A 26,343-nucleotide genomic window follows, 5' to 3' on the forward strand; every position below is an offset into this window, starting at 1 on the left:
GTACTGTTCTACGCTCCCACTAGCAGCAATTCATTGGAGGTCCAGTCCCTCCACACCATCAATAGTCAATAGTGCCAGACCTTTCCATTGTTGCCATCCTGGTATATTTGCAAAGGTACCTCACTGTGAGTTGAATTTGCATTTCCCCCAAAACTTGACCTTTTTAATGTGTTCATTAGACATTTCAGGCTTTCTTTTCTATAACGGCTATTCGAAATTTTGCCTATTTTTCTGCTGTATTGTCAGTATTTTTTCCTATTGGGTTGAAAGGATTGTTTATATATACTATCCACTAAATTGTTTTATCCATTTTTTTATATATTAAAAACACCGTCTCCAATGGCTGTTTTATTTCTTGGTGTTTTTGTTGTAGAGTAATTTTTACTTTAATATAGTCTAATTGGTCAACAGTTTCTTCACTGGCTAGCACACTTTGTGACTTGTTTAAGAAATTACTCCCGGCCTTGGGGCGACTGGGTGGCTCAGTCAGTTGAGCATCCGACTTCGGCTCGGGTCATGATCTCACAGTCTGTGAGTTCGAGCCCCAGGTCGGGCTCTGTGCTGACAGCTCAGAGCCCGGGGCCTGCTTCAGATTCTGTGTCTCCCTCTCTCTCTGACCCTCCCCCGTTCATGCTCTGTCTCTCTCTGTCTCAAAAATAAATAAACATTAAGAAAAATTAAAAAAAAAAAGAAATTATTCCCAGCCTTGAGGATATGAACATATTCTCCATGTATCTTCTAAAAAGGATTATCGATTTGCTTTTCACATTTTGGCCAATAATCCACCTTGCGTTGGTTTTGTACAAGGTATAAAACAGGAGACTGATTTCATTTTTTGAATAAGGATGATCAATGGTCCTCTAGCACATTAACTGAACAAATCTGTCCTTTCCCTATAACGGCAATATCCCCTTCTGTTTTATATAGAAATTCATATAGGCAGGATCTGTAACTAAGCTCTCTTTATCTTTCCTCTGGTCTATTCATCCATACTTGCACCTATGCTATATTAGTGTAATTATAATAACTTTACACACGGTCTTGCTATTAGAAAGAACAAATCTTTCATTGTTCTTTGTGTCAAAGAGGCGCCTGGGTGGCTCAGTCGGTTAAGCGCCAGACTTCAGCTCAGGTCATGATCTCACGGTTCATGAGTTCGAGCCCCACGTTGGGCTCCGCGCTGACAGCTCGGAGCCTGGAGCCTGCTTTGGATTCTGCGTCTCCAACTCTCTGCCCCTCCCTTGTTCATGCCCTCTCTCTCTCGTAAATAAATAAACATCAAAAAAATAAAAAAAAAAAAAAGCCAGACTACGGTCCATCAGAAAGTTCGGTTTTTGCTGGTTACTCTTTACTGACAACATGCAGCCCTTAGTAATCTCAGTAAAAATGGGGTATGATTTACTATAGTCACCACCCTTCATATGTATAGAAAAGGGACTCTAACTTCCATATTTTGTTCCCTTACACAAGACAGCACCATCAAGAATAGAAGGTTAAGTACAGAGCTCTGGATTTTAAATTCAAGACCTTGAAAAATATTATGAATTGAAATGTTGGAGGAAAATCAAGATAACAAAAGGCTTAGAGCAACTTTATGAAGTTTAGTTGAGAAAATAATTCACAAAGAGTTCCACTTTTGGTAATAACTTACCCAAACAATTTGCAATAAAACAAGCACTGAGGAGTGAGATGAAAAAAATAGCAATGGCCCAAGGGATCAGGTGGGAAGGCTGGCCTTCTTCTACAGGGACAAAAAGAAAGATAAATAGATTGTCTTCTCAGCCACAAGAACTAAGAACTAAGGAAAATACTCTACTGAGGAGCAAGCTAAACATGAGATCATCCAAAATATTTTAGATCTAGCAGAGAGCTTAAAGATTTCCTCCTGAATAAGTCAGCTTTAGAGCTTACTGATACACACATACATGCATAAAAATATAAACATTTTTTTTGAATAGGAAGGGCTTTTTATAAGCAAGACACAAAACCCCCAAGTAATAAAAAATTGATAATGTGGGTCCATAAAGGTTTAAACATCTATATAACACGAATAATGTTAAGACACAAGCACCATATGAAAGAAAATTTTGTCACAATATTATTGTCTACGCTGTGTAGAGAATTTCAAAAGTCAATTCAAAAACTAAGCAAAAACCGGATCCAGATATTTGCTGAAAACTTAATTTTCTGAAATTATAAATGGCCATTAAGCAAAAAAAGGATGTTCAAAGAAATGTAAACTAAAATATAATGATATACTTTTTCACAAATGAGAGTTTTAGAGGAAAACAAAAAAAAATGCAGTGTTGGTAGGGTTGGGGGGAAAATTAACTCTCTTGGTGAGGAAATAAATGCAACTGACGAAATATAAATTAGAAAGCCTTCAGACAGACCAAGTTAGCAGCCTTTATCAGTTTTTAAATGCATTACATTTGCCGCGACAATTTCAATCCTAGAGATCTGTCGTATGAAAATAACTGAACTTATTTATAGGAAAGGATATTCATTGCAGTACCAGAACCAGAAACCAACACTTGCTTGTGTATTAGTGCAGATTTTAAATTATGGCGAGTCTCTATGATGGAATTCTGCACAGTGATTAAAATAATCATATACATCAGTAAGTATCAACAGAAGTCTTCAAGATGTGTTGTTACATAAAAAAATTTCAAGACCAGTGTATTCTGTGCTTCCATTGAAGTTTGCCATGCTTGGGTTGATGAGGTGAAGCAAAAAATTAATTTTTAAATTATGTATTTCTGCATTTGTTCTCTTTCTCAAAAATATTACTCAATATTCTTGTAAAGCAAATACATTGTGACACTTAAGTGCAGCATAAAAGGGGATAACGGCAGAGCCCCCAGGTAAACTGTGAGCCTTGGTCATCGTGTTTTGTAGATCTTCCTTCTTCCTCTTGCCTTTAAAAGAATCTTCCCGAATTGCTCTCTTTCTTCCCATCTTATTTTTCTTTTGTATACTTTACCTCCTCTTTTGGCCCAGTTTGCATTTCATAAAGAAGCTTCCCTTCCCAACATAATCGAATCTATCTATGACCTTCCTCTTCACCAAAGTCATTGTCATTTCCTTTAATGTCCTCCTCCTCCTCATCTTCAATTTCATAACTATAATTTTGTTAATTTGTATTTTTAAATCCTAGTCCTAATTATGGGGCGCCTGGGTGGCTCAATGGGTTAAATGTCCGATTCCTGATCTCGGCTCAGGTCACGATCTCATGGTTCATGAGTTTGAGTCCCTCATTGGGCTCTGTGCTGTTACCACAGAGCCTGCTTGGGATTCTCTCTCTCTCCCCCCTCTCTGCCCCTCCCTCACTTGCTATCTCTCTCTCAAAATAAATAAACTTAAAAAAAAATCTTAGTCATAATCACATTTGTCTCTTTCAAATTGAAAGGAGAGAATGTACTCACGTTTATTTTGAGGTTCTTGGCTCATTGTGTATTAACTCTCTTGTTGTCCAGTGGTTGGGAGAACCAGAAACCTCTTGTATTTTTCCACAAGAGTGTAGTCCTGTGAGTAAGGGAGTATACCCTCAGAAATACTTGAGAGTGAACATTAATCTTACTTATTCCAAATAAGATCAGAAAGCTCCCTGTATAAAAAATAAGTCAAAAGAAGTCTTTTCAAAGACGGGCTTCCTTTGATTCACTCTGGGACACAGAGCAAAGACAAAAGGAAATTGGGAAAGCAACACCCAAAAACAGTCAGTAGAAATTTCCAGAAGTATGTTGAGATCACCATCAGCGTGTCACGTGAAATTACTCAATTTGTTTTTATTCATTCACACAAAATGTTTAGTAATGCCCCAAAAAGAATCATTATTATGTCTTATAAAAATTTAATAAACATTCCCTCATCTTTTTTCTTTTTCAAAGGCAGTTACATGTTTGAGGTAGATTCTCCCCTAAGACGTTCTCTGAGCTCAGTTAGTTGTGTACAGGATGGCAAAAGACAATGTGTGTGCAATGAGTTAAAGCTTCTAATGTACACAGTGCATGTGTGCTGTATGTAAAGACACAGGAACTTTTGTTTTGAAGTTAAGGAAGGAATGGTGGAGCTGTTGATTAATTCCCCGAATCTTCCTAGATGACAGAAAATAAGCTTGTTAAGGCAAAGGAAAAGGAAATGTAACATTCTGTGACAGAGACACTATCAGGGTCCCTGGCTTCATTTACAGTACTGTCATGGACTGAATGTTTAGGTCCCCTCCCACCCATGCTGCAGCATCACGATCTCAAATGTTCCAGCCTCTAGAACTGTCCAAAATAAATGTCTGTCGTTTAAGCCACCAACCTATGGTATTTTGTTACAGCAGCCTGAGATCACAAAAACAAGTATCTAGCAACTTAGAGATCTTTCTTAAATTCTAGCTTCCAAAATATGGCCATCCACCTGCATTCTTCCTTAAGCTACAATATTACTTTAAGTATATGTACATATACATATACATATACATACACATACACATATACATATACATATATATTTAGTGATCTTCAATGAAAGACTACTTTGCTATGTTAAGTTGGGAGTGAAGGAAGTAAAATTATAAATTTGACAACACATTTTTCAACACTGTCATAACCAAAAGTATTCCCAGAGCAACAACATTACCTACCCACAAATTCTCACGAGCAACCCTAGAAACTAGATCTTTGTCTAAAGTAATAGGTGTTCTTTTTTTAAAAGTTTGTTTATTTATTTTGAGAGAGAGGGAGAGCACACATGTGTGTGATCAGGGTAGGGGCAGAGAGAGAGGGAGAGAGAGAATCCCAAGCATGCTCTGTGCTGTCAGTGCAGAGCCCAACATGGGGCTCAAACCCATGAACCTGAGCTGAGATCAGGAGTTGGGACACTTAACCAACTGAACCACCCAGGCATCCCAATGTGTGTTCTTTATCAAAATTATCTAGGAGTCTAGTGGGGCACCTGGGTAGCTCAGTGGGTTAAGTGTCCGATTTCGGCTCAGGTCATGATCTCCCTGTTTGTGAGTTAGAGCCCCCTGTCAGGCTCTGTGCTGACAACTCAGAGCCTGGAACCTGCTTCAGATTCTGTGTCTCCCTCTCTCTCTGCCCCTGCCCCATTCACACTCTCTCTCTCTCAAAAATAAAAAAACATTTGAAAAATGTTTTAAAGGACCTAGGAGTCTTAGAAGATATATAAATCCCACCTAGGGCAGGAGAAAATAAAGTGCACCTGGTATATTCTGTGCTTCCAGAAAACAAACATGATTTCAAACACATGAGAGATAGTCTGTTTTAGAAAGTTTCCTGAGCCAAATGAAAAGCTGTGTCCACCATATAGTTAAGATCATGAAAAGACAATATGAAAATGAGCAAATGCTGTATTAACCTTTGCTTTGGAGTTGGGTAAGAGGTAATACAGCTCGATTAATCTCCAAGATTTTCCTGCATAAGACAAAGCACGGTTGTTATGGCAAAGAAAGAGGAAGTGTGAACTCCTGTGGGAAAGACACAATCTTTATCACAGAAAAACTCTATTAAAAGGTAAAGAATTTGGGACACCTGGGTGGCTCAGTCAGTTGGGCGTCCATCTCTTGGTATCAGCTCAGGTCATGATCCCAGGGTCACGGGATCAAGCCCCATGTTGGGAGCCATGCTCAGCATGGAGCCTGCTTGGGATTCTCTCTCTCTCTCTCTCTCTCTCTCTCTCTCTCTCTCTCTCCTGTTAGCCCTCTCCCCCACTTGTGCTCTCTCACACTCTCTAAAACAAAATTAAATTAAAATAATTTTTTAAAAAAGATAAAGCAGTTTACTTGCAAGGACTCTAAGGACAAGTTTAAACAATTTCTATATAAATATATTTTTATTATGACGGTTAATTAGAACTACCTGAATGTATAAAAGTTTATGAATTCACAATGACCCAAAAGGAAATCATTTACATTTGTAATACAAAATATGAATAAATATGATCGCCTTGTTTATTTTTAATTGTTTTTCTCCACAGCTTTGTTGATTTTTAATTGATTTTGGTAGACAAAGTTTTTATTATGATGTGTACATTGATATATATGTTTGTTTCTTCCTGTAAGAATGTATACATTTCTAAGCACAGGTATCTCCTTGCTTTGTTTGTAAGACTAAATAATAGATACCAGAAATGGTAAGACAAGTAATCCTGGAAAAAAAGTCAACTCTTTACCAACAACAGGACGGACCAGTGTGCACCTGTTGTTATACTTAATAGCCAGGTAAAAAGGGAAACCAAGAGTTCATCAGTACAAAGTAGCTGAGTAGATAGAGGGTTCATAGTGTGCTGCAAAACTATGAATTAGTCAGATAAAACTAAGCGAAAGAACTCACAGCATTGACTCACTTATATCCTAAAAGGTAAAACTCCAACATGGGCTTACTGATTGAAAAAATAAGGACCACATGGTTTTGGAATAACATTAACAGATGAAGCCAGTGAGTTATATAACGCTAGCCAGAAAGATAGTAGAGGCACAGTATTTCTGGGGGAGACACCGGGTTGCAAAAAAATAAACCGTATGAAAAGTACAGACTAAAATAAACTGATGTCACAAGTAAAGGGCATGAACATCATTATCGGGTTCCCATCCAAAATGGTGGCACGGGTGGTTCCTGAAACTTCCTCTATGGAAACACCAAATCTATAGCTACCTGTGGAATAAATCCCTCTGAAAGAAATCCGGAAAGCTGAGTGACCCCTGCACATCAGGCAAGTGAGAAAAAACCAAAATGGGTAGGAAAGGCTGAGACACACGCTCACCATAAACCCCACCGCTGGCATAGCAACACACAATCAGGAGGGAACTCACAACTCTCAGTCTCTCTCTAAGGAGCAAAGAGTTTGGACCCAATATCTACCGCCCCAGCTTTTAAGACTGTTACATGAGGGTTAAGCCCCCAAAATACTTATCTCTGAAAGTGAATGGGGTTTGTATCGAGGGGACTCACAAGACTGTAGCAAAGAAACAGGTTTTTTTTTTAATTTCTTATTTTTTTATATTTATGTATTTTTAAGAGACAGAGAGTGAGAGAGAGAGAGAGAGAGAGAGAAGAGGGGAGGGGCAGAGAGCGAGAGACAGAGGATCCAAAGCAGGCTTGGTGCTGACAGTAGAGAGCCCAATGCAGGGCTCAAACTCACAAACCAAGAGATCATGACCTAAGTTGAAGTCAGATGCCCAACGAAATGAGCCGCCCAGGGACCCCGCAAAGAAACAGTTCTTAAGGGACTCTTCAGGACTTGCATGGCTATCCCCTCAGGGCTCAGCACAGAGACAGTGAAAAGAAACAACTAGCTTCCAGTCTTTCCATGAAAGAAAACTACTTGCATACTTTCAAAGCTACTGCTTAGGGTCCAGCTTCCAACTGGCTTGGATCTAGGCGCTGAGTGAGATCCTCCCTTTTGAGACACTGACAGGTCTTGGTACACTCTCAATGACTGGGACCCACTAAGAACAAAAAAGACAACTGGGACAATCACAAAGACTTGAGGGACAATCAAGAGCCAGGGTTAGGCTAACCAATAAAGTTCATCTCCTACGTGCTACCATTCCTCCAAGACTGGTAGAAAAGACCACCAGAAACCAATGCAGAGCCAAGGAAAATGAAGAACAAGACAAAACTCCAAGGGCACCCGGGTGGCTGAGTCGGTTAAGCGTCCAACTTCGGCTCAGGTCATGATCTCGCGGTCCGTGAGTTCGAGCCCCGCGTCGGGCTCTGGGCTGACGGCTCGGAGCCCGGAGCCTGTTTCAGATTCTGTGTCTCCCTCTCTCTCCGCCCCTCCCCTGCTCACGCTCTGTCTCTCTCTCTCTGTCTCAAAAATAAATAAACATTAGGGGCGCCTGGGTGGCGCAGTCGGTTAAGCGTCCGACTTCAGCCAGGTCACGATCTCGCGGTCCGTGAGTTCGAGCCCCGCGTCGGCTCTGGGCTGAGGGCTCAGAGCCTGGAGCCTGTTTCCAATTCTGTGTCTCCCTCTCTCTCTGCCCCTCCCCCGTTCATGCTCTGTCTCTCTCTGTCCCAAAAAAAATAAATAAACGTTGAAAAAAAAAAATTAACATTAAAAAAATAGCTATAACTTAACTTGTTAATGGATGGTGACGCAATAAAAATGCAAATGGGACGTCAAAAATATAAAAAGGGGGAGAGTAAAAGATGGAGTTGGCAGGCAAGCAGAGTTAAATTGTTATCAGCATAAAATAGACTGTTACCTCCACAAGATGTTTTATGTAAACCTCATGGGAACCATAAAGTAAAACTCTAAAATAAATACGCTAAGATACAGAGAGAGGAAACAAAGCGTACCACTACAGAAAAGCATTGATTTGCGAAGGAGGACAGTAAGAAAGGAAGAAAAAAATAAAATAAAATGGAATGACCAAACAGCCAGAGAACAATTAATCAGATATAATTAGCAAGTTCTTGCCTATCAATAATGACTTTAATATTAATGGATCGAATTCTCCAATCAAAGGCATAGAATGACTGGATGGTTTAAAAAACAACAACAACAAAACCCAAGACCCAACTATATGCTGACTACAAGAGACTCCCCTCTGCTCAAAAGATATACAGAGATTCAAAGTGAAGGATGGCAAAGACACTCCATGCAAGCAAAAACAAAAATCTTTCCTAACAGAAGACAAAATAAACTTTAAGCCAAAAATGGTAACAAGAGACAAAGACAGTTATTATATGATGATAAAGGGTCAATACATCAAGAAGATAAAACAAACATAAATATATACGCACTTAACATTAGAGCATCCATGTTTCAAGAAAATCTAAACAAACCTAAAGAGAGAAATAGGAAACAATACAAAATAGTAGGGGATCTCAATACCTCACTTCCAACAGCAAATAGATCATTGAGACAGAAAATCAATTAAGGAAACAATGGACCTGAAACAAACTTTAGACCAAATGAACCCAACAGACGTCTCCAGAATATCCCATCCAATAACAGTAGAATACACATTCTTCTCAAGTGCAAATGGAATATTTTCCAGGATAGATCACATGGCAGTCACAAAATGAGCTAAGCAAATTTAAGATTGAAATCACACCAAGTATCTTTTCCAATCACAACGAAACTAGAAACCAGTAACAAGAGGAAAGCTGGAAAAAAACATAAATATGTGGAGATTAAACATCATGGTCCTGAATGGTTTAACACAGAAATCAAAAGGGAAATCAAAAAACGTTTTTAAATAAATGAAAATGAAAGCACAACACATCAAAACCTATGGGAGACTGCAAAAGCAGTTCTAAGAAGGAAGTTTATAGTGATTCAAGCCTCTACCTCAAGAAACAAGAAATAGCTCAAACACCTCACTTTATACCTCAAGGGAGCTAGAAAAAGAACAAACTGAACCCAAATTAGCAGAAGAAAGGAATTAACAAAGACCAGATAAATACATGAAATAAAGACTGACTGAAAATACAAAAGATCATTGAAACTAAGAGCTGATTTTTTAAAAGATTAAAAAAGTTGACAGAGCGCTTGGGTGGCTAAGTCGGTTAAACATTGGACTTCAGCTCAGGTCATGATCTCACAGTTCGTGAGTTCAAGCCCCATATCCGGTTCTGTGCTGAGAGCTTGGAGCCTGGAGCCTGCTTCAGATTCTGTGTCTCCCTCTCTCTCTGCCCCTCCCCCACTCACAGTCTGTCTCTCAAAAATAAATAAACATTTAAAAAAATTTTTTAAAAAGGTTGACAAACTTTTAGAGTAACACAGACATGGAGAGAGAGTACTCAAATAAATGAAACAAGAAATTAAAGAGGAGATACTATAGGTAATACCACAGAAATACAAAGGATCATGAGAGACTACTATGAACAATTATACACCAACAAAGTGGATAACCTGGAAGAAATACATTCCTAGAAACATGAAGAAATCGAAAATCTGAACAGACCAAGGTCAGTAAAGAGATTGAAACAGTAATGAGAAACCTGTCAACAAAGAAAAGCCAAGGACCAAATGGCTTCACTGGTGAACTTTTCCAAATATTTAAAGAGTCAATGGCAATCTTGAAACTTTTCCAAAAAATTGAAAAGGAGGAAATACTACCAAACTTATATTATGATAGCAGTATTCTGATACCACAGCCAGATGAGGATACTATAAGAAAAGAAAATTACGGATCATTATCCCTGATGCATATAGATACAAAAATGCTCAACAAAATATGGCAAACCAAATTCAGCAGAACATTAAAAAGATCATTCACCCTGATTAAATGGGAATTATCCCTGGGATGTAAGGGATAAAAGAAGTAAAACTGCTTTTGATTGTATATACGATCCTATATACAAAATATCCTAAGAATTCCATCAAGAAACTTCTAGAACTAATCAACAAATTCAATAAAGTTGCCGCATACACAATTATCATACAGAAAATCATTTTATTTCTATACACTACCAATAAAACATCTGAAAAAGGAACAAAGAAAACAATTCCATTCACAATAGCATCAAAACCACTGAAACACTTAGGAATAAATCTAATCAAGGAAGTAAAATGCCCATACACTGAAAACTACAAGACTTTGAGGAAAAAAATTAAGGACACAAACAAATGGAAAGATACTTTGTATTCACGGATCCGGATAATTGATATTGTTAAAATGTCTAGTCTACTGAAAGCCATCTATAGATTCAATGCAATCCCTATCAAAATTCCAATGACATTTTCTACAAAAATAGAAAAGACAATAATAAAATTCGTATGACACTACAAAAGGCCCGAAAGAGCCAAAGCAATCCTGCGAAAAAAAGAACAAAACCAGAGCAACACGCTCCCTGATTTCAAATTATACTACAAAGTTATAGTAATGAAAATAGTGGTATTGGGATAAAAATAGACACACATATCAATGGAGCAGAATTGGAAGCCCAGAACTCTTGCATATACGGTCAACAAATGTTTCACAAGGGAGCCAAGAATAGTCAACAGAGATGGAATAGTCCTTTCAAAATGGTGTTGGGAAAATATAACCACATGTGGGAGAATGTGGTTCTTACCCTTAACTTACACCACTAATAAAAATGAAATCAAAATGGATTAGAGACTTAAAAAAATTTTTTTAACGTTTATTTACTTTCAAGAAAGAGAGACAGAGAGCAAGCAGGGGAGGGGCAGAGAGAGAGGGAGACACAGAATCCGAGGCAGGCTCCCGGCTCCAAGCTGTCAGCACAGAGCCTGATGCGGGGCTCGAACTCAAGAACTGAGATCGTGACCTGAGCCGAAGTCAGACACTTAACTGACTAAGCCACCCAGGTGCCCCAATGGATTAAAGACTTTAAAAAGACCTGAAAATATAAAACTCCTAGAAAAAAAACATAGGGATAAAACTTGACGTTGGTGTCAGCAGTGATTTTTCTGGCTATCAGAGCAAGAGCACAAGCAGCAAAATTAAAGATAAATAAGTGGGACTACATCAAACTTAAAAGCTTCCTGCTTTTTTCCTTAAGTTTATTTCTTTATTTTGAGAGGGAGAGAGAGAGAGAGAGAGAGAGAGAGAGAGAACACCATGGAGTGGAGAAGGGTCAGAGAGAGAAACCCAAGCAGGTTCCACACCACGGCACAGAGGCTCATGTGGGGCTTGAACTCAGGAACCACGAGCTCATGGCCTGAGCCAAGATCAAGTGTTGGCCACTTAACCGACTGAGCCATCCAGGTACCCCTGCTTTCTGCTTTTTAAAACAGATTTTTTTTTCCAGACATGCAAAAACATTTGTTAATAAAATGAAAAGGTAACCAACAGAATGGAAGAAAATATTTATAAATCACATATAAGGAATTAATATCTAAAGTGTATAAAGAATTACTACAACTCAATAGCAAAAACAAACAAACAAACAAACAAACCCTAACAACCAGACTTAAAAATGGGCAGAAGAAGTGAATAGACAGTTTCCAAAGAAAATAGACAAATTTCCAAAGAAAATAGACAGTTTCCAAAGATAAATGGCCAGCAGGCACGCGAAAAGGGGCTTGACATCACTAATCATCAGGGAAATGCAAATCAAAAGCACAATGAAATATCACCTCACACCTGGTAAGACAATTATGTCAAGAAGACAAGAGATATCCGGTGTCGAGAAGGATTTGGAGAAAAGGGAACCCTAGTGCACTGTTGGTAAGAATGCAAATTGGTGATGCCGCTATGGAAAATAGAATGGAGATTCCTCAAAACGCTAAAAATAGACCTACCACATGACCCAGCAACACCGCTTCCGGTTTTATATCCAAAGACATTGAAATTAGGATATCGTTAGGGATATCTGCATTATTATGTTCCTTGCAGCATTACTACAATAGCCCAGATATGGAAACCACCTAACTGTCTGTCAGTGGACGAATGGATAAGGAAGATAGGGTATACACATACAATGGAATATTATTTAAACATGAGAAAGAAGAAAATCTTGCCATTTGGAACCCCTTGGATGGACGTTGAGGGCATTAGGCTAATGAAACAGGTCAGGCAGAGAAAGATAAATACTGTATGATATCACTTGTTTGTGGAATTAAAAAAAAAAAATGACAAACTGAGGAACAGAGAGAGTTGGATGATGGTTACCAGGGGCTGGGAAGGGGGGGAGTGGGGAGATATTGGCCAAAGGGTACACACAAACTTCTGGAAACAGACAGCAATACAATAATAGGAGGAGACTTCAGCGCCCCACTTGCAACAACAGATTGATCATCCAGGCAGAAAATGAATAAGGAGACGCTGGACTTAAATGACACACGGAGCTAACACACATTTTACAAAACACTCCACCCAAGAACAACATAATACACATTCTTCTCACGTGTGCATGGAAAATTCTTCGGGAAAGAGCATATGTTAGACTACAAAACAAGTCTTAATAAATTTAAGTGATTGAAATCATATTAACCATCTTTTCTGACCACATTGGCATAAATCTAGAAATCAACTGCAAGACAAAAACTGAAAAGTTCACAAATGTATGAGGTTAAACAACATGCTCCTGTATACATACACACTACATGCTACACACAGCATATAGTTTTTAAATTATTATTCATTGAGCCACTGTACGTCTTTTGATTGCAGAATATAGTCTATTTCATTTAAAGAAATTATCATTATCATTTTATTGTGGTATACTTCACATACCATAAAATAATGTTTTAGCCAATGAGTCAAAAAAGAAATCAAAATAGGGGTGCCCGGGTGATTCAGTCAGTTAAGCTGACCGACTCTTGACTTTGGCTCAGGTCATGATCTCATGGTTCGTGAGTTCGAGCCCCGCGTCCGGGTCTGTACTGGCAGTGCGGAGCCTGCTTAGGATTCTCTGTCTCCCTCTCTCTCTGCCCCGTCTCTCTCTCTCTCTCTCTCTCTCTCTCTCTCTCTCTCTCTCTCACACACACACACACACACACACACACAAATAAATAAATAAACGTTAAAAATAAATTTAAAAAAAAGGATGTTGGTCAGAGAACCCTTTCACATTAGCAAACTAACACGCAGCAACCAGGCCCAGAAATGAAAATGATTCTATGGAATGTAAACCTGAAAGGTTTGTTAGAGTGAGGGATCCGGGATAGTGCGCTATTCAAAACTTCACAGCGCTCTATTGCAAAGCCTGTTAGTTGAGAAGATTCTCAGCCGTGCATGCTTTTGCCTTATTCCATCTCCTCCACACCACGGGATTCTGGGTTCTGCCATTCTCCTTTTAATGGCTTTTGTCAGGCAGTATCTCACAGATGAATTATTGCCCGAAAGTGAAAGAAACATTTCAGCCTCAAATCTTGTGTCAAAACTTAGCAAAGAAACAGTTCGTTGCCTTCAACGTATTTGGACTCATCCTAAAGATGAACCTGAAAAAGATATATAGGAAATAAACGTACCAGGGAAATCCCTCAGGAAGAAACCAGGAAGGAGATGGAAATAAAAATGAATCACTTGATTAGTCGCAAATCTTTTTTTTTTTTTAAGTTTATTTACTTATTTTGAGAAAGAAAGAGAGAGAGCAGGGGAGGGGCAGAGCGAGAGGGAGAGAGAGAGAATCCCAAGCAGGCTCCAGGCTGTGAGCATGGAGCCCAACTCGGGGGGTTCGATTTTAAAAAGTGTAAGATCATGATCGGAGCAGAAACAAAGAGTCCCACTCTTGGGGCACCTGGGTGGCTCAGTCGGTTAAGTCTCTGTCTCTTGATTTCCGCTCAGGTCATGATCTCACAGTTTTGGAGGTTGGAGCCCCATGTGGCAGGCTCTGAGTTGACAGCCTGCTTGGGATTCTCTCTCTCTCTCCCTCAGCCCCCCTCTCTAAAAAACCAATATTAAATACACACACACACACACACACACACACAGAAGAGTCTGATGCTTAACCAACTGAGCCACCCAGGCGCCCCTAGGTGCAAATATTTAGAAAGCCTCTACTCCTTTCACTAATTCCACAATGTGCCTGTTATGTACCAGGGACTTTCCCCAGGCCCTGGGGAAAAGGCAGTGGGCAAAATAGGTCCAAATTACCCGCCTTCCTAGTGTTGACCTTGCCTTACGGAAAATCATTTTCAACAAATACTTACACATTTAACGAATATTGCCTATGAAGAATTCCTGGATCATAAAGAAGAAAAATGGGAGGACATAACCCAGTCTGGGGCTGGCATAGGGATGAGAAGGAAGGAAGGAATGACTTAGAAGGTGAGTAGGAGTTGTCTGCCCCACCATTTTCCCACCACGTGCCGGGAGATTCAGAGAACAATATGAGGTTGCATAGTCAGTAAATGACTCACCAATTAGATGACACAGAGTCCCTTTCGAATGTGACAGAGACTCGGTATTTTACAAGATATTTCTCTCCTTCCCTGTTCTAAGACAATGTTATGAAAGGGAGAAGATAAAAATGACAAACTCACGCTCACAGACTCAAAGTATTAAGAAAGGAACCTACACTCTTCCAGAGAGAAAAACAAAATACAGATCTCCTCAAAAGAAAGAAATGAAGCTGAGGTGTGACTTCTTATCACTGTAACTGGTTTGCTAGAAATAAATGAAATTATACCTTCATCGGCCAGCAGGCCTATGTTTTCTCACCTCAGGGAAGGTTTGTGCTACGGGGCCAAAAAGAAAAAGTTCCTCGTAACGAACACTATCCCTTTTCCCCTTTGTTTTTCGGAAGATGGTGATACTTGGAGTGATTAATCTAAAGGGCACATAAAGGGGCACCTGGGTGGCTCAGTCGGTTAACGGGCCGACCTCAGCTCAGGTCACGATCTTGCGTTCTGTGAGTTCGAGCCCCGCGTCGGGCTGTGTGCTGACAGCTCAGAGCCTGAAGCCTGCTTCGGATTTTGTGTCTCCCTCTCTCTCTGCCCCTCCCCTGCTTATGCTCTCTCTCTGTCTCAAAAATAAACAAAACATTAAAAAAAAATTAAAGGGCACATAAAGAGGTAGAGTCTTAGGAAGATTTTCAAAGACTTTGACATGAACAAAAGTTGTCAAATTCCAGTAACCCTGAGAACTTAGACACTGCCTCCTGACAAAGATCTCCAAAGTGGATAGACCTCAGAGAAGAATAACGGTTGAGTTCATCCAGAGAAACTGGACTATTGTCACAGAAAATCTGATGCCATCCACCACCCAGATCCCACACAGGCTGGAACATTGGGACAAGAATTGGTGACCCCACTGAAGATGCACTGAAGATCAAGAGTCCCTCTCTCTTTTACTGACAACACATAAGCTTCTTGGATCTTCCTGTAATTGCAGTGGGGGGAACAAAGGCCCAACACGACGGAGACCGAATTTCCTACCCGCCAGGCTGGGCACCAGAGTCTCAGAAGCAGATTTATTTTTACTGAAAAATGTGCAGTGATTTGCACATTTAAGTTGGCAGACAAAGAGACATACCCACAGCAACAAAGAGAAAGACGCAGTATACAAGAAACAGTAGCTGTAACCAGGAGAGTCAGCCAGGGAAGTCCTTGGGTGGTTACTGAGAAGAGGAACGGGTCCACTATGGGGCAGCAGAAGAAGGGCGCTGAGAAAACCAAATTAAAGCTGAGTGCCATGTAAGAGACACGTTAATTAGAAGGGTTGAAAAATAAGGGCATAAAAGAAATAGGTTATCCAAGAAAAAGCAATTGGCAATGCCGGGAGTGGGGGGAGCTACATGGGAAACTAGAGTTCAATTAGGAAGCAAATTAACACGCAGCTTGAGTTAAAATAACTTACGGTGGGGCAGCTGGGTGGCTCAGTTAGCTAAGGGTCTGACTCTTGATTTTGGCTCAGATCATGATCTCACGGTTCCGGAGGTGGCACCCCACATCGGGCTCTGCGCTGACAGCACGGATCCTGCTTGGGATTCTCTCTCCTCTCTCTCTGTCCTTCCCCTGCTTTCGCGCATCCACTCGTTCTCTCTCATTCTCAAAATAAATAAACATTAAAAAAAAATAAAATACCTAACGGGATCTAAGCAAATAGAATCCATTTGACCTTAGTGAAAGGAGCAATCCCCTCTAAACAAATCAGAATCAAGACATGGGACCTATAGAGAAGGAAACATAATCTTAGCCCATCTTTTGGCCCAAAAGAGTGGTGATCATGTAAAAGTTTGTTGACTAGGGTTGACCTCTGTACAAAACATGGGCACTTGATCATAGCTGTAGTATACATAGAAAGTGAATGTCAACACGTTAAAAAATAAATAAATAAATAAAAGGGGGCGCCTGGGTGGCTCAGTCGGTTAAGCGTCTGACTTCAGCTCAGGTCACGATCTTGCGGTCCATGAGTTGGGCTGTGTGCTGACAGCTCAGAGCCTGGAGCCTGCTTCGGATTCTGTGTCTCCCTCTCTCTCTGCCCCTCCCCTGCTCATACTCTGTCTCTCTCTCTCTCTCTCTCAAAAATAAATAAACACTAAAATTTTTTTAAAAGGACTAACAAGAAATAAGGACATGTTTAGTATGAAAATCAAACAGGGGAATCATAAAAAAAGAAGGAGGAGGAGGAGGAGAAGAAGAAAGAGGAGGAGGAGGAGTAGAAGGAGAAGAAAAGAGTGTGCAAGAGGCAGAGAGAGGAACGATGTACACCAACAATGATGATGAGGAAACCAACATGGGCAAACAGGATGGAAACAACAGCAACAATCCAATGACTCAATGGGAACCCGCAGCTTCCTCTTTGGTGGAGTAAGTAAAGAGCACTAATCTGGGGGCACGTGGGTGGCTCAGTCGGTTAAGTAAGCGTCTGACTTCGGCTCAGGTCATGATCTCGCGGTTTGTGAGTTCGAGCCCCGTGTCAGGCTCTGTGCCTGGAGCCTGCTTCAGATTTTGTGTCTGCTCTCCCCCTGCTCATGCTCTGTCTCTCTCTGTCTCTCAGTAATAAATAAACATTTTAAAAAAAATTTTTTTTAAGCAGGAAATAAATAATTAAAAAAAAAAAAAGAGCACTAATCTGGGGCAGCATGCTTCTTGGAGGTCAGACAGGCCAGAGTAAACCAGAAGTGGTTATGAGTGAATACGCCTAGACCAACAGTAAAAACCACTTTTCTTCCCATGAGTGCTGTGGTCTACCACCGGAAGATGAAATCCACTGGAAACAGACATTAGACACTTACACTTATATTTCTTTCAGAGTGTAGCACACACTTAATTTCCATTTTCAGGTTGTAACTATTCCCCCAAACCACTGTATATTTTTATATTCCATTCTAATCCTTCCTCGATTGGTCTTTTCCTACTTTGTATTGTCTGTATAACCTGTATATTAGGTTAAGGTTGTTCATTTGCCAATGATAGAAAGAATCCTACTAAAAACTCCCAGAGAAAAATAAGTGTATAAGATGGCTGTTCATGCATTTCACAGAATCCAAGAAGGAGATGAACAAGCAGGTTTCCCTAAGTGTGAACCAAGATAGCTTGGGGGGATCACAGACACAAGAGTATTCGGATCTTAAACTTAGGGCTCTGCGGTCAATAAGGTTTGATTCCTAAAACCAGGCCATGTGTCTCACAGTTCATACTCCGAATCCTTGAGACAGACTTGGATTCTACAGCCTAGACCAAGTAGAGACAAAGGAAGAGAGAGTTGGGTATTCACAAACGTGATTACCAAGCTCTCGGTGGACAAATGCAAAAAGAAAAGAGACAGCAGAGAGCTAAGGAGGATAGCCCTGAACATCCCATCTCACCTCCGTGTTTCCCATTGCCCAAAGATCGTCTTAGAAAATATGCACAGCTTACGGTTCGCTTATTTACTTGGCTGTAGTGTATACTAGTCAGATTTTTGAGATGCCAGAAAGTGGACTGGAAAAGGTTAATCTTTCTACGACAGAGTCAGGTATCAAAATCCCAAAAGGTCAGCTAGGTGGGCCGAAAGTAGCAAGAAGTAACTGAGCATGAAGGAATATTAAAATTTGCATTTGTGGGGCACCTGGGTGGCTCAGTCAGTTAAGTGTCAGACTCTTGATTTGGGCCCGGGTCGTGATCTCACGGTTCGTGGGTTCAAGCCTCACGTCAGGCTCCATGTTGAGAATGCAGAGCATGCTTGAGATTCTCTCTCTCTCCCTCTCTCCGTCCCTCCACCCCCAAAATAAATAAATAAACATTTATTTATTTTGTTTTTAACCTTTATTTATTTTTGAGACAGAGAGAGACAGAGCATGAACGGGGGAGGGGCAGAGAGAGAGGGAGACACAGAATCTGAAACAGGCTCCAGGCTCTGAGCCATCAGCACAGAGCCTGACGCAGGGCTTGAACTCACGAACCGCGAGATCATGACCTGAGCCGAAGTCGGACGCTTAACCGACTGAGCCACCCAGGCGCCCCAATAAATAAACATTTAAAATAGTAATAATAATAAAATTTTTATTTGTGTCCAGAGATGTAATTGTCACAGTAAACAGTGCTTTGGGAAAACATCCTCAACACATCCAAGGCTCTGCTACCATACCTATTCGCAATCGGGTTGACTTCATTTCCACTTCACAAGTGCCATGGAGATAGAGATTATAAAATATATAAACTCATAGAGCAGAAAATTACATAAAAATGATAAAGCAGAAAATTATTTTTATTATTCAATAAACACATATGTCATATTTACGTATTCTGACTCTATTCTGTCCTAGAAAAGACAAGCCTAATTAGATAAGTGAAAAGGCTCAGCTTAAGCCCCTGCACATCCGTATTATTAGCCAGTTGGACAAAGGCAGCATAAAATCTTTTTTTTTTTTCTTTTAAAGAGAGAGAGAATGAGGGGCGCCTGGGTGGCGCAGTCGGTTAAGCGTCCGACTTCAGCCAGGTCACGATCTCGCGGTCCGTGAGTTCGAGCCCCGCGTCGGGCTCTGGGCTGATGGCTCAGAGCGTGGAGCCTGTTTCTGATTCTGTGTCTCCCTCTCTCTCTGCCCCTCCCCCATTCATGCTCTGTCTCTCTCTGTCCCAAAAATAAATAAATGTTGAAAAAAAAAATTAAAAAAATAAATAAATAAATAAATAAAAATAAAAAAAAAAAGAGAGAGAGAATGAGTGTTCAATCAGTAGAGGGAATGGCAGAGAGAATCTTAAGCAGGCTCGATGCCCAGTGTGGAAGCCGACATGGGACTCAACCCCACGACCCTGGGATCAGGACCAGGGCTGAAATCAAGAGTTAAACACTCAACCAACTGAGCCACCCAAGTGCCCCCAACATGAAATCTTTTAGGGAGTAATTAAACATTGGATCATACATCTCTTTAATGTGTGGCAATTTTATTTTATTGGATTTTACTGGAGAGTGGTCTAATTTTATCTTTATAATTCAATTAAAAAAAAAAAACCCTGTACATTATAACTATAAACACCAAATTATATGAAAACAAAGAAAAATCTTAATAAAACACATTGTTTCCTACATATACCCACCCTGGCATTATGTTATAGATACCTCAAAATCTTTCGATTGGATCACTTTGCACAAAAGACAATTAAAATGTTTAAATAAGTAAGGATTCTTGGTTTAATCAAGCTACACCTTTCTCCTTATAAATTCTGTTTTGTATTTGATAACAAAGAATAAAATCAGTGATTTGCATCCCGAATATTCCCCTTTTTTAAACCTCATAGGTACAAACTAAATTACAGAAACACCTCAATTTTAGAAGGCAAAAAAAACCCAAAATTGCATTTAAAAACAAAATTGCTTCAGGGTGCGGGGTGGCTCAGTCAGTTAAGCATCTGATTCTTGACTTGGGATCAGGTCATGATCTCACAGCTGGTGAGATCAAGCCCCCTGCTTGAAATTCTCTCTCTCCCTCTCTCTCTGCCCCTGCTTATGCCCTCTCTTGTTCTCAAAACAACTAAAGAAACTCTTAAAAATAAAATAAATTTTAAAAATTTTAAAAATTGCTTCATTCATGCATGGAAAGCCAATAAAACGGGGATTATTTTAGAGAATACTAAAATTTTCTCTGAAAAATTCAAAAGCACAAGTTAGGGAAAATATTTATTTCACTTACTTAGTAAAAAGTTCTAGGTTTTGGCTATAAGACAGGCACTGTATGGAGATTTATACAGTATAGTCACTGCCATCAAGGGTCACCTATTCAACATAAAAACTATTCCACTTGGAATCACTGTATTTCATAATCTCTATCCAGGAGCAGAGTCATTGTTAAAAACTATTAAGGGCGCCTGGGTGGCTCAGTCGGTTGAGCGTCCGACTTCGGCTCAGGTCATGATCTCGCGGTCCATGAGTTCAAGCCCCGCGTCGGGCTCTGCGCTAACAGCTCAGAGCCTGGAGCTTGCTTCAGATTCTGTATCTCGCTCTCTCGCTGACCCTCCCCCGTTCATGCTCTGTCTCAAAAATAAATAAACGTTAAAAAAAATTAAAACAAAAACTAGTATACATTTTATTCTAAAATTTGTATATCTAAACCTTCTCTCCTCCTGAGTGGAGTGCCATGCACACTGATGATTTTAAATAACTTTTAGTATTTTAAAGAGAGAAATAAAAAAAAATTAAAAAATAATAAAATAAATAAAATAAAAATAGAGAAATAATACTCATCTACTTATTTATCCATTCCAGAAATACAGATTGAGTTCTTATTTTTGCAAGGCAGAGCATTGCCTTAATTTTATAGAATTAAGTCCTGATACCTGTACTTGAAAACTTCATAGGGAATTCGTACTTACAATGTCCAAAAATGAGCTCTTGGTGTCCTGTCTGAAATAGTCTTATGCTGCAGGTCTCTTCATATCCGGAAAATTAAAAAAAAAAAAAAATGGTAAATTGAAATCTTGTCATTCCTCAACTCAAAAGCCTTCAATGGCTTTCTATCTCACCGAGAATAACGTTTAAAACTCCTCATCATGGCCTACAAAGTATCACATGATCTGGCCCCTCTACCTCAGGGACCTTCTCCCTGCAAACACATCCACTCACAGTGGCCTTTTATTTGAAGCAATCTTCAAGATTTAGAGTCTTTGTTTTCAACATGACTTAGCCTGGACCCTCCCCTCGGATGTCTGCCTGGCTCAGTTTTTTTCTTCCTTGAAGGTGCCGCTCAAATGTCACTTTAACAGAGAGGCTTCCTAAGTAAGCACCTATGTAAATCAGTATCCCTCCATTACCCTCTATTTCTTCATCCCGTTTTTATGTTTCTCCAAAGCACTTATCATATGATACATGATGTATTTATTTGTTTAATTACTGTTTCATCCCATTCGAATATAATATGTACGAGAACAGGAACTCTGATTTTTGGCTACTTTATACCCCCCTAGGAGAAAACGTTCACATAACATGCAACATAGGTTTTCTGAATGAGTATTAGATGAGGCACGGGCTAGACATAGTTTGTATCAACAACGCTTGTTTGTTTTCTGAATTACACATTAAATTCTGTATTGCCATACAAGCTTGAGCGTCCAAGCGCTGCAGCCTACATGAGTATTTGCTGAACAGATCACAAAATACTATTGTGGCAGTTACTTAGAAGTACCACCAGGGGCGCCTGGGTGGCTCAGTCGGTTAAGCGTCCGACTTCAGCTCAGGTCACCATCTCGCGGTCCATGAATTCGAGCCCGGCGTCAGGCTCTGGGCTGATGGCTCAGAGCCTGGAGCCTGCTTCCGATTCTGTGTCTCCCTCTCTCTCTGCCCCTCCCCCGTTCATGCTCTGTCTCTCTCTGTCCCAAAAATAAATAAATGTTAAAAAAAAAAAAATTAAAAAAAAAAAAGAAGTACCACCGAAAATTAATTTATCCAAAGGATACCGGTGTGCTGTTTCGAAGGGGCACATGCACCCCAATGTTTATAACAGCACTACGGACAATTGCCAAAGTACAGAAAAAGCCCAAATGTCCATTGACAGGTGAGTGGATAAGGAAGATGTGGTGTGTGTATATATATATATATATATATATATATATATATATACATATACATATATATATAAAATGGAGTATTAGTAATCAAAAAGAATGAAGTCTTGCCATTTGCAACTACATGGATGGAACTGGAGGGTATTATGCTAAGTGAAATTAGTCAGAGAAAGACAAATATCATATCACTTTACTCATATGTGGAATTTAAGATACAAAACAGATGAACATAAGGGAAAGGAAGCAAAAAGAAAAACAGGGAGGTGGGCAAGACATAAGAGACTCCTAAATATAGAGAACAAAGTGAGGGTTGCTGGAGGGGTTGTGGGGGGAGGGATGGGCTAAATGGACAAGGGCATTAAGGAAGACACTTGTTGGGATGAACACTGGGTGTTATACGTAGGGGATGAATCGCTGGATTCTATTCCTGAAATCATTATTGCACTACATGCTAAGGAACGTGGATGCAAGTTAAAAAATAAAATAAATAAATGAATACAAAGAAGTACCACCAAAAATTAGTTGGAAAAACCCTGCATATCCTACAATTACCCCACTCTGAAGATTCACGATGCAGGTGGTCCCATAAAGAAGAGTCCTGAGATTCTTCCATACATTCCTCTTAAAGTTGAATAAGACACCATTCTGAAATTAATTTGAATGGTGAACACTTTTTTCTTGGTACACCTGGTGATAACTGCATCCTTTAGAGCTGCCTTCAACAAACCACCAAAGTTTTGGTCATAAGGCCCAGGTTAGGCCATCAGTTTCCCAAGCAGTGAGAACTCACTGATACCCTGGTGAGCTCAGCTCTGAACTCCACTGATGGTTGCAGTGTTTCAAGAACCAACCTTAAAAAAAAAAAAAAAAAAAAAAAAAAAAAAAAAAAAAAAAGAACCAACCTAGCCCTTCTGAATTGGTCAGGAAATTCACAAAGAAGAGTCAAACAATCATCTTAGTAATTAAGTTAAAATTGCAGGGGGAACATGACAACTAGATCATTTATATTGCAGATAGGCAGGCAAAAAGCTATCTTTAAAATGTGTTCACTTCCTCCCACCCACACGTGATCTGATTTCTTTGAAGTGAAATGTATCACTGTTCATTATATTCCAGATTGACCATGTGGGGAACTGAAGCCGTATTCTACTTTTGGCCATCTTCTGTATTCTCAGAAAACAAATGATATTAACAAGAGACTCTCCACAACTCTGAACGTCACTTGTAGTAAGAAAACGCATGACTCAGAGAAACCACACTGCCTTAAAAGAATCGCGTAATCATCTAATCATCTTGATGAGTTCTCATCATCTTGATTTATTTAAAACCCTCAGCCCCCATCCACATAACAGATTGAAGTCTAAGCCTCTCCTTTCTTTTACTGTAATAATTATGAAAACAATTTTCTAGATGTGATAGTTCAGCATCCCCAGGGAGTGTTTCCAGGACTTTTATATGCTAACTCCATAGTTCACACCATTTCTCTTCTATTTCCTCCTATAAAAGAGGATAGCAGATGAGCACCTGTCTAAGATAGCAGTCATCATAAAATTATGGAGACTGGTGTTCGAGCTAAGGCCTGAAGATGGACAGGAATTTGCTGGACCTATTGGGCAAGACATCAACACTTTGGCATTATTTTTTTTCGTAATAGTAAAACGTACATATTTCATATTTCATACAGAAGTGACTTTGAAATGAAATAATGCATGTGAAGATCTTAGCATTTTCAAAAACACTCATTAAGGGTTCAGTTTCACACTCACTCGGGTATCTAATATCTATTATATTGACTCCGGAGGCAAGAAAGATCCCATTTTCACAGCTTTTCACAGAAATAAGACCCAAAAAACTTAACACCAAGCACCACCAGCGTCTTTGCCACAGTTTACTGTATCAACTGTATCAACTCTCTTCAACTTGACACAGTCTCTGTGAATTTCAGCACAGAGATGGGAGATAGGAACCGAAACGATTCATTCCCCAGGGAATAAAGGAGACTTCACTAGCTATGGGTCACCTGGAGACCACGCCTCCGATTTGGTTTTTACTGGCCCCAAGTTGAATGGCTGCATATGGCAACAAGAACAAAGGACTATATAGAACGCTAGGAACATCCCAATTTAATTAAGTTACTTAATAAGCTTAATTTTACAGTATTAAGTAATTTTTGGGGGTGCTTGGGTGGCTCAGTCAGTTGGGCGTCTGACTCTTGATTTCAGCTCAGGTCATGATCTCACCGTTGGTGGTTTCGAGCCCCACATCGGGTTCTGCACTGATAGTGCAGAGTCTGCTTGGGATTCTCTCTCTTCCTCTCCCTCTCTGCCCCTCCCCTGCTTGTGCTCTCTCTAAATAATTAATTAATTAACAAACTAATTTTTTGAGGAAAGAGACTATGGAAATAAAAATAAAGTATTTTTAAATGCTCCAGAAAAAAAGTATTTGGTCCTACATTTGCCGATAGCCTCTTTGCACAGAGTCACAGAAAATCAGTCACACGGATGAATAACAAATCGCTTTCCGAAAACAATTTAAGCACAACTATTGTTGGATAAGTTTAGTGTAAGCGACAAAGGTGTGAAGAAAGAATTAATATGGTTATGCTAATAAAATACATTTGCATCACAATTCTAAAGTGCAGGGTCAGTCCTGAATTTGAGTTAAAAGTATGTATCCAGGACCCCACGGACAGTGGTGCAAAGGGACCCAGGGCCGGCGCTCCGGGCCCGAGGGTTCATCTCGATGAATAACTTAAATGACCCCCTCAGACTGGAATATCTGGCCTAATTTCAGGGCTGATGGAGGTAATGGAAGCAGATGAAATCATGCCCTGTTGGTTCCAATGCTGTGATTGGCTGCTTTTCGTTGGATTTGGTCCAGGTAATCCCAGAAAGAGAAAAAGAGAGAGAAGGATACCGTCAGTGAATGACTGCTTTCCATCGGGATCTTGAAGCCAAGTACCACGCCGTGATCTCAGAAAGCAGGCATGCAGTCGCTCACTGGTCTGTGAAACTTGAAGAGGAGCAGAAGGAGAACGACAAGTTAATAAGAAGCCTGCATCCTCGGGGGGGGGGGGGGGGGGCAAGCTGGTAGAAGAAGAGAAGCTTCTGAAAGAGGAACTGGTTCAGATTGTGCAAGAGATAGTTGCAGCCCTTGAGCAGTGCTACCTGAGCTTCCTGGAAAGGGAAGGCAACTGGCAAAAGAGGGCCAGGTTTGTGCCAAAAGAGTCTGGCAGAGAAAGAGAGAGAGAGAGACAGAGACAGAGACAGAGACAGAGCACAAATGGGGGAGGGGCAGAGAGAGGGGGAGACACAGACTCCAGGCTCTGAGCTGTCAGCACAGAGCCTGATGTGGGGCTCGAACCCACGAACTGAGATCATGGACCTGAGTCAAAGTCACACATTTAACCACTAAGCCACCCAGGCATCCCAAAGAGCCTGACGCTCCTAGGGAAAAACAGGGCGTGTACCCCAGCCTGCTCCCGTCTGGTGGCAGGTGGCTGGAAATAGATGACTTCCTGGTTGGAGCCTCCGCTGACCCCATTAGTGCCGACCTGCTGGCCCACCCGACATACTGAAGCACCACACATATTGTGGCGATGCCCAGAACACCAACAAACCAGGATGGGAGACTCACGTGGCTGTATCTCAAATAGTGGCAACCGGTTGTTGAACTTGAACAAGGGTAAGAGAGTCGAGAAAGCCAGGCGAGAGAAGTAGGGCAAGAGTGAAGTCGAAGTCCTCAGCGCTGCGTTGGGGGTGGGTATCCACATTTGCTCATTTCCTCCTGCCACGCTCTGAGACCGACACAGGGTTTCTTCCTTGACCTTCTTCAGAGATTAAGGATTCAGTTTCTTAGGATAATTGTTTTTAAGCTGTAATATTTTATTAAGCCAAACAGTATGACCTCATATCTTAGCCGTAGGGTAAGATTATTTTTAAGAAAGTCAAATGTAGCATTGATCCTCACTGACAGTTTTCTGTTTTTATCACT

The 26,343-nt window shown here is 40.3% G+C and overlaps 1 protein-coding gene across 6 annotated transcripts in view; it reads right to left on the reverse strand.

Moving 5' to 3' along the window:
• Positions 1–25,362, reverse strand: part of CLEC4D (C-type lectin domain family 4 member D) — a 37,116-nt gene extending 11,754 nt beyond the window's left edge. For 2 of the 6 annotated variants that reach the window (XM_047065930.1, XM_047065926.1), the window contains exons 1-4: positions 25,267–25,362; positions 21,163–21,219; positions 3,426–3,525; positions 1,652–1,741 (exon numbers count right to left, since the gene is read on the reverse strand). In XM_047065930.1, the coding sequence (XP_046921886.1) occupies positions 1,652–1,741; positions 3,426–3,450 (115 nt within the window). In that variant the 5' untranslated portion in view covers positions 3,451–3,525; positions 21,163–21,219; positions 25,267–25,362. Of the gene's footprint in view, positions 1–1,651; positions 1,742–3,425; positions 3,608–16,225; positions 16,266–21,162; positions 21,220–25,266 lie in introns of those variants that run through there. The other 4 variants (XM_047065927.1, XM_047065932.1, XM_047065929.1 and 1 more) reach the window with 4 other exon arrangements.
• Positions 25,363–26,343: the final 981 nt, after the last annotated feature.

This window comes from Lynx rufus, unplaced genomic scaffold (genome assembly GCF_022079265.1).
Source record: "Lynx rufus isolate CCGP_SWC_20201006 ecotype Redwood Valley unplaced genomic scaffold, mLynRuf1.p SCAF_7, whole genome shotgun sequence".
Taxonomy (NCBI): Eukaryota; Metazoa; Chordata; class Mammalia; order Carnivora; family Felidae; genus Lynx; species Lynx rufus.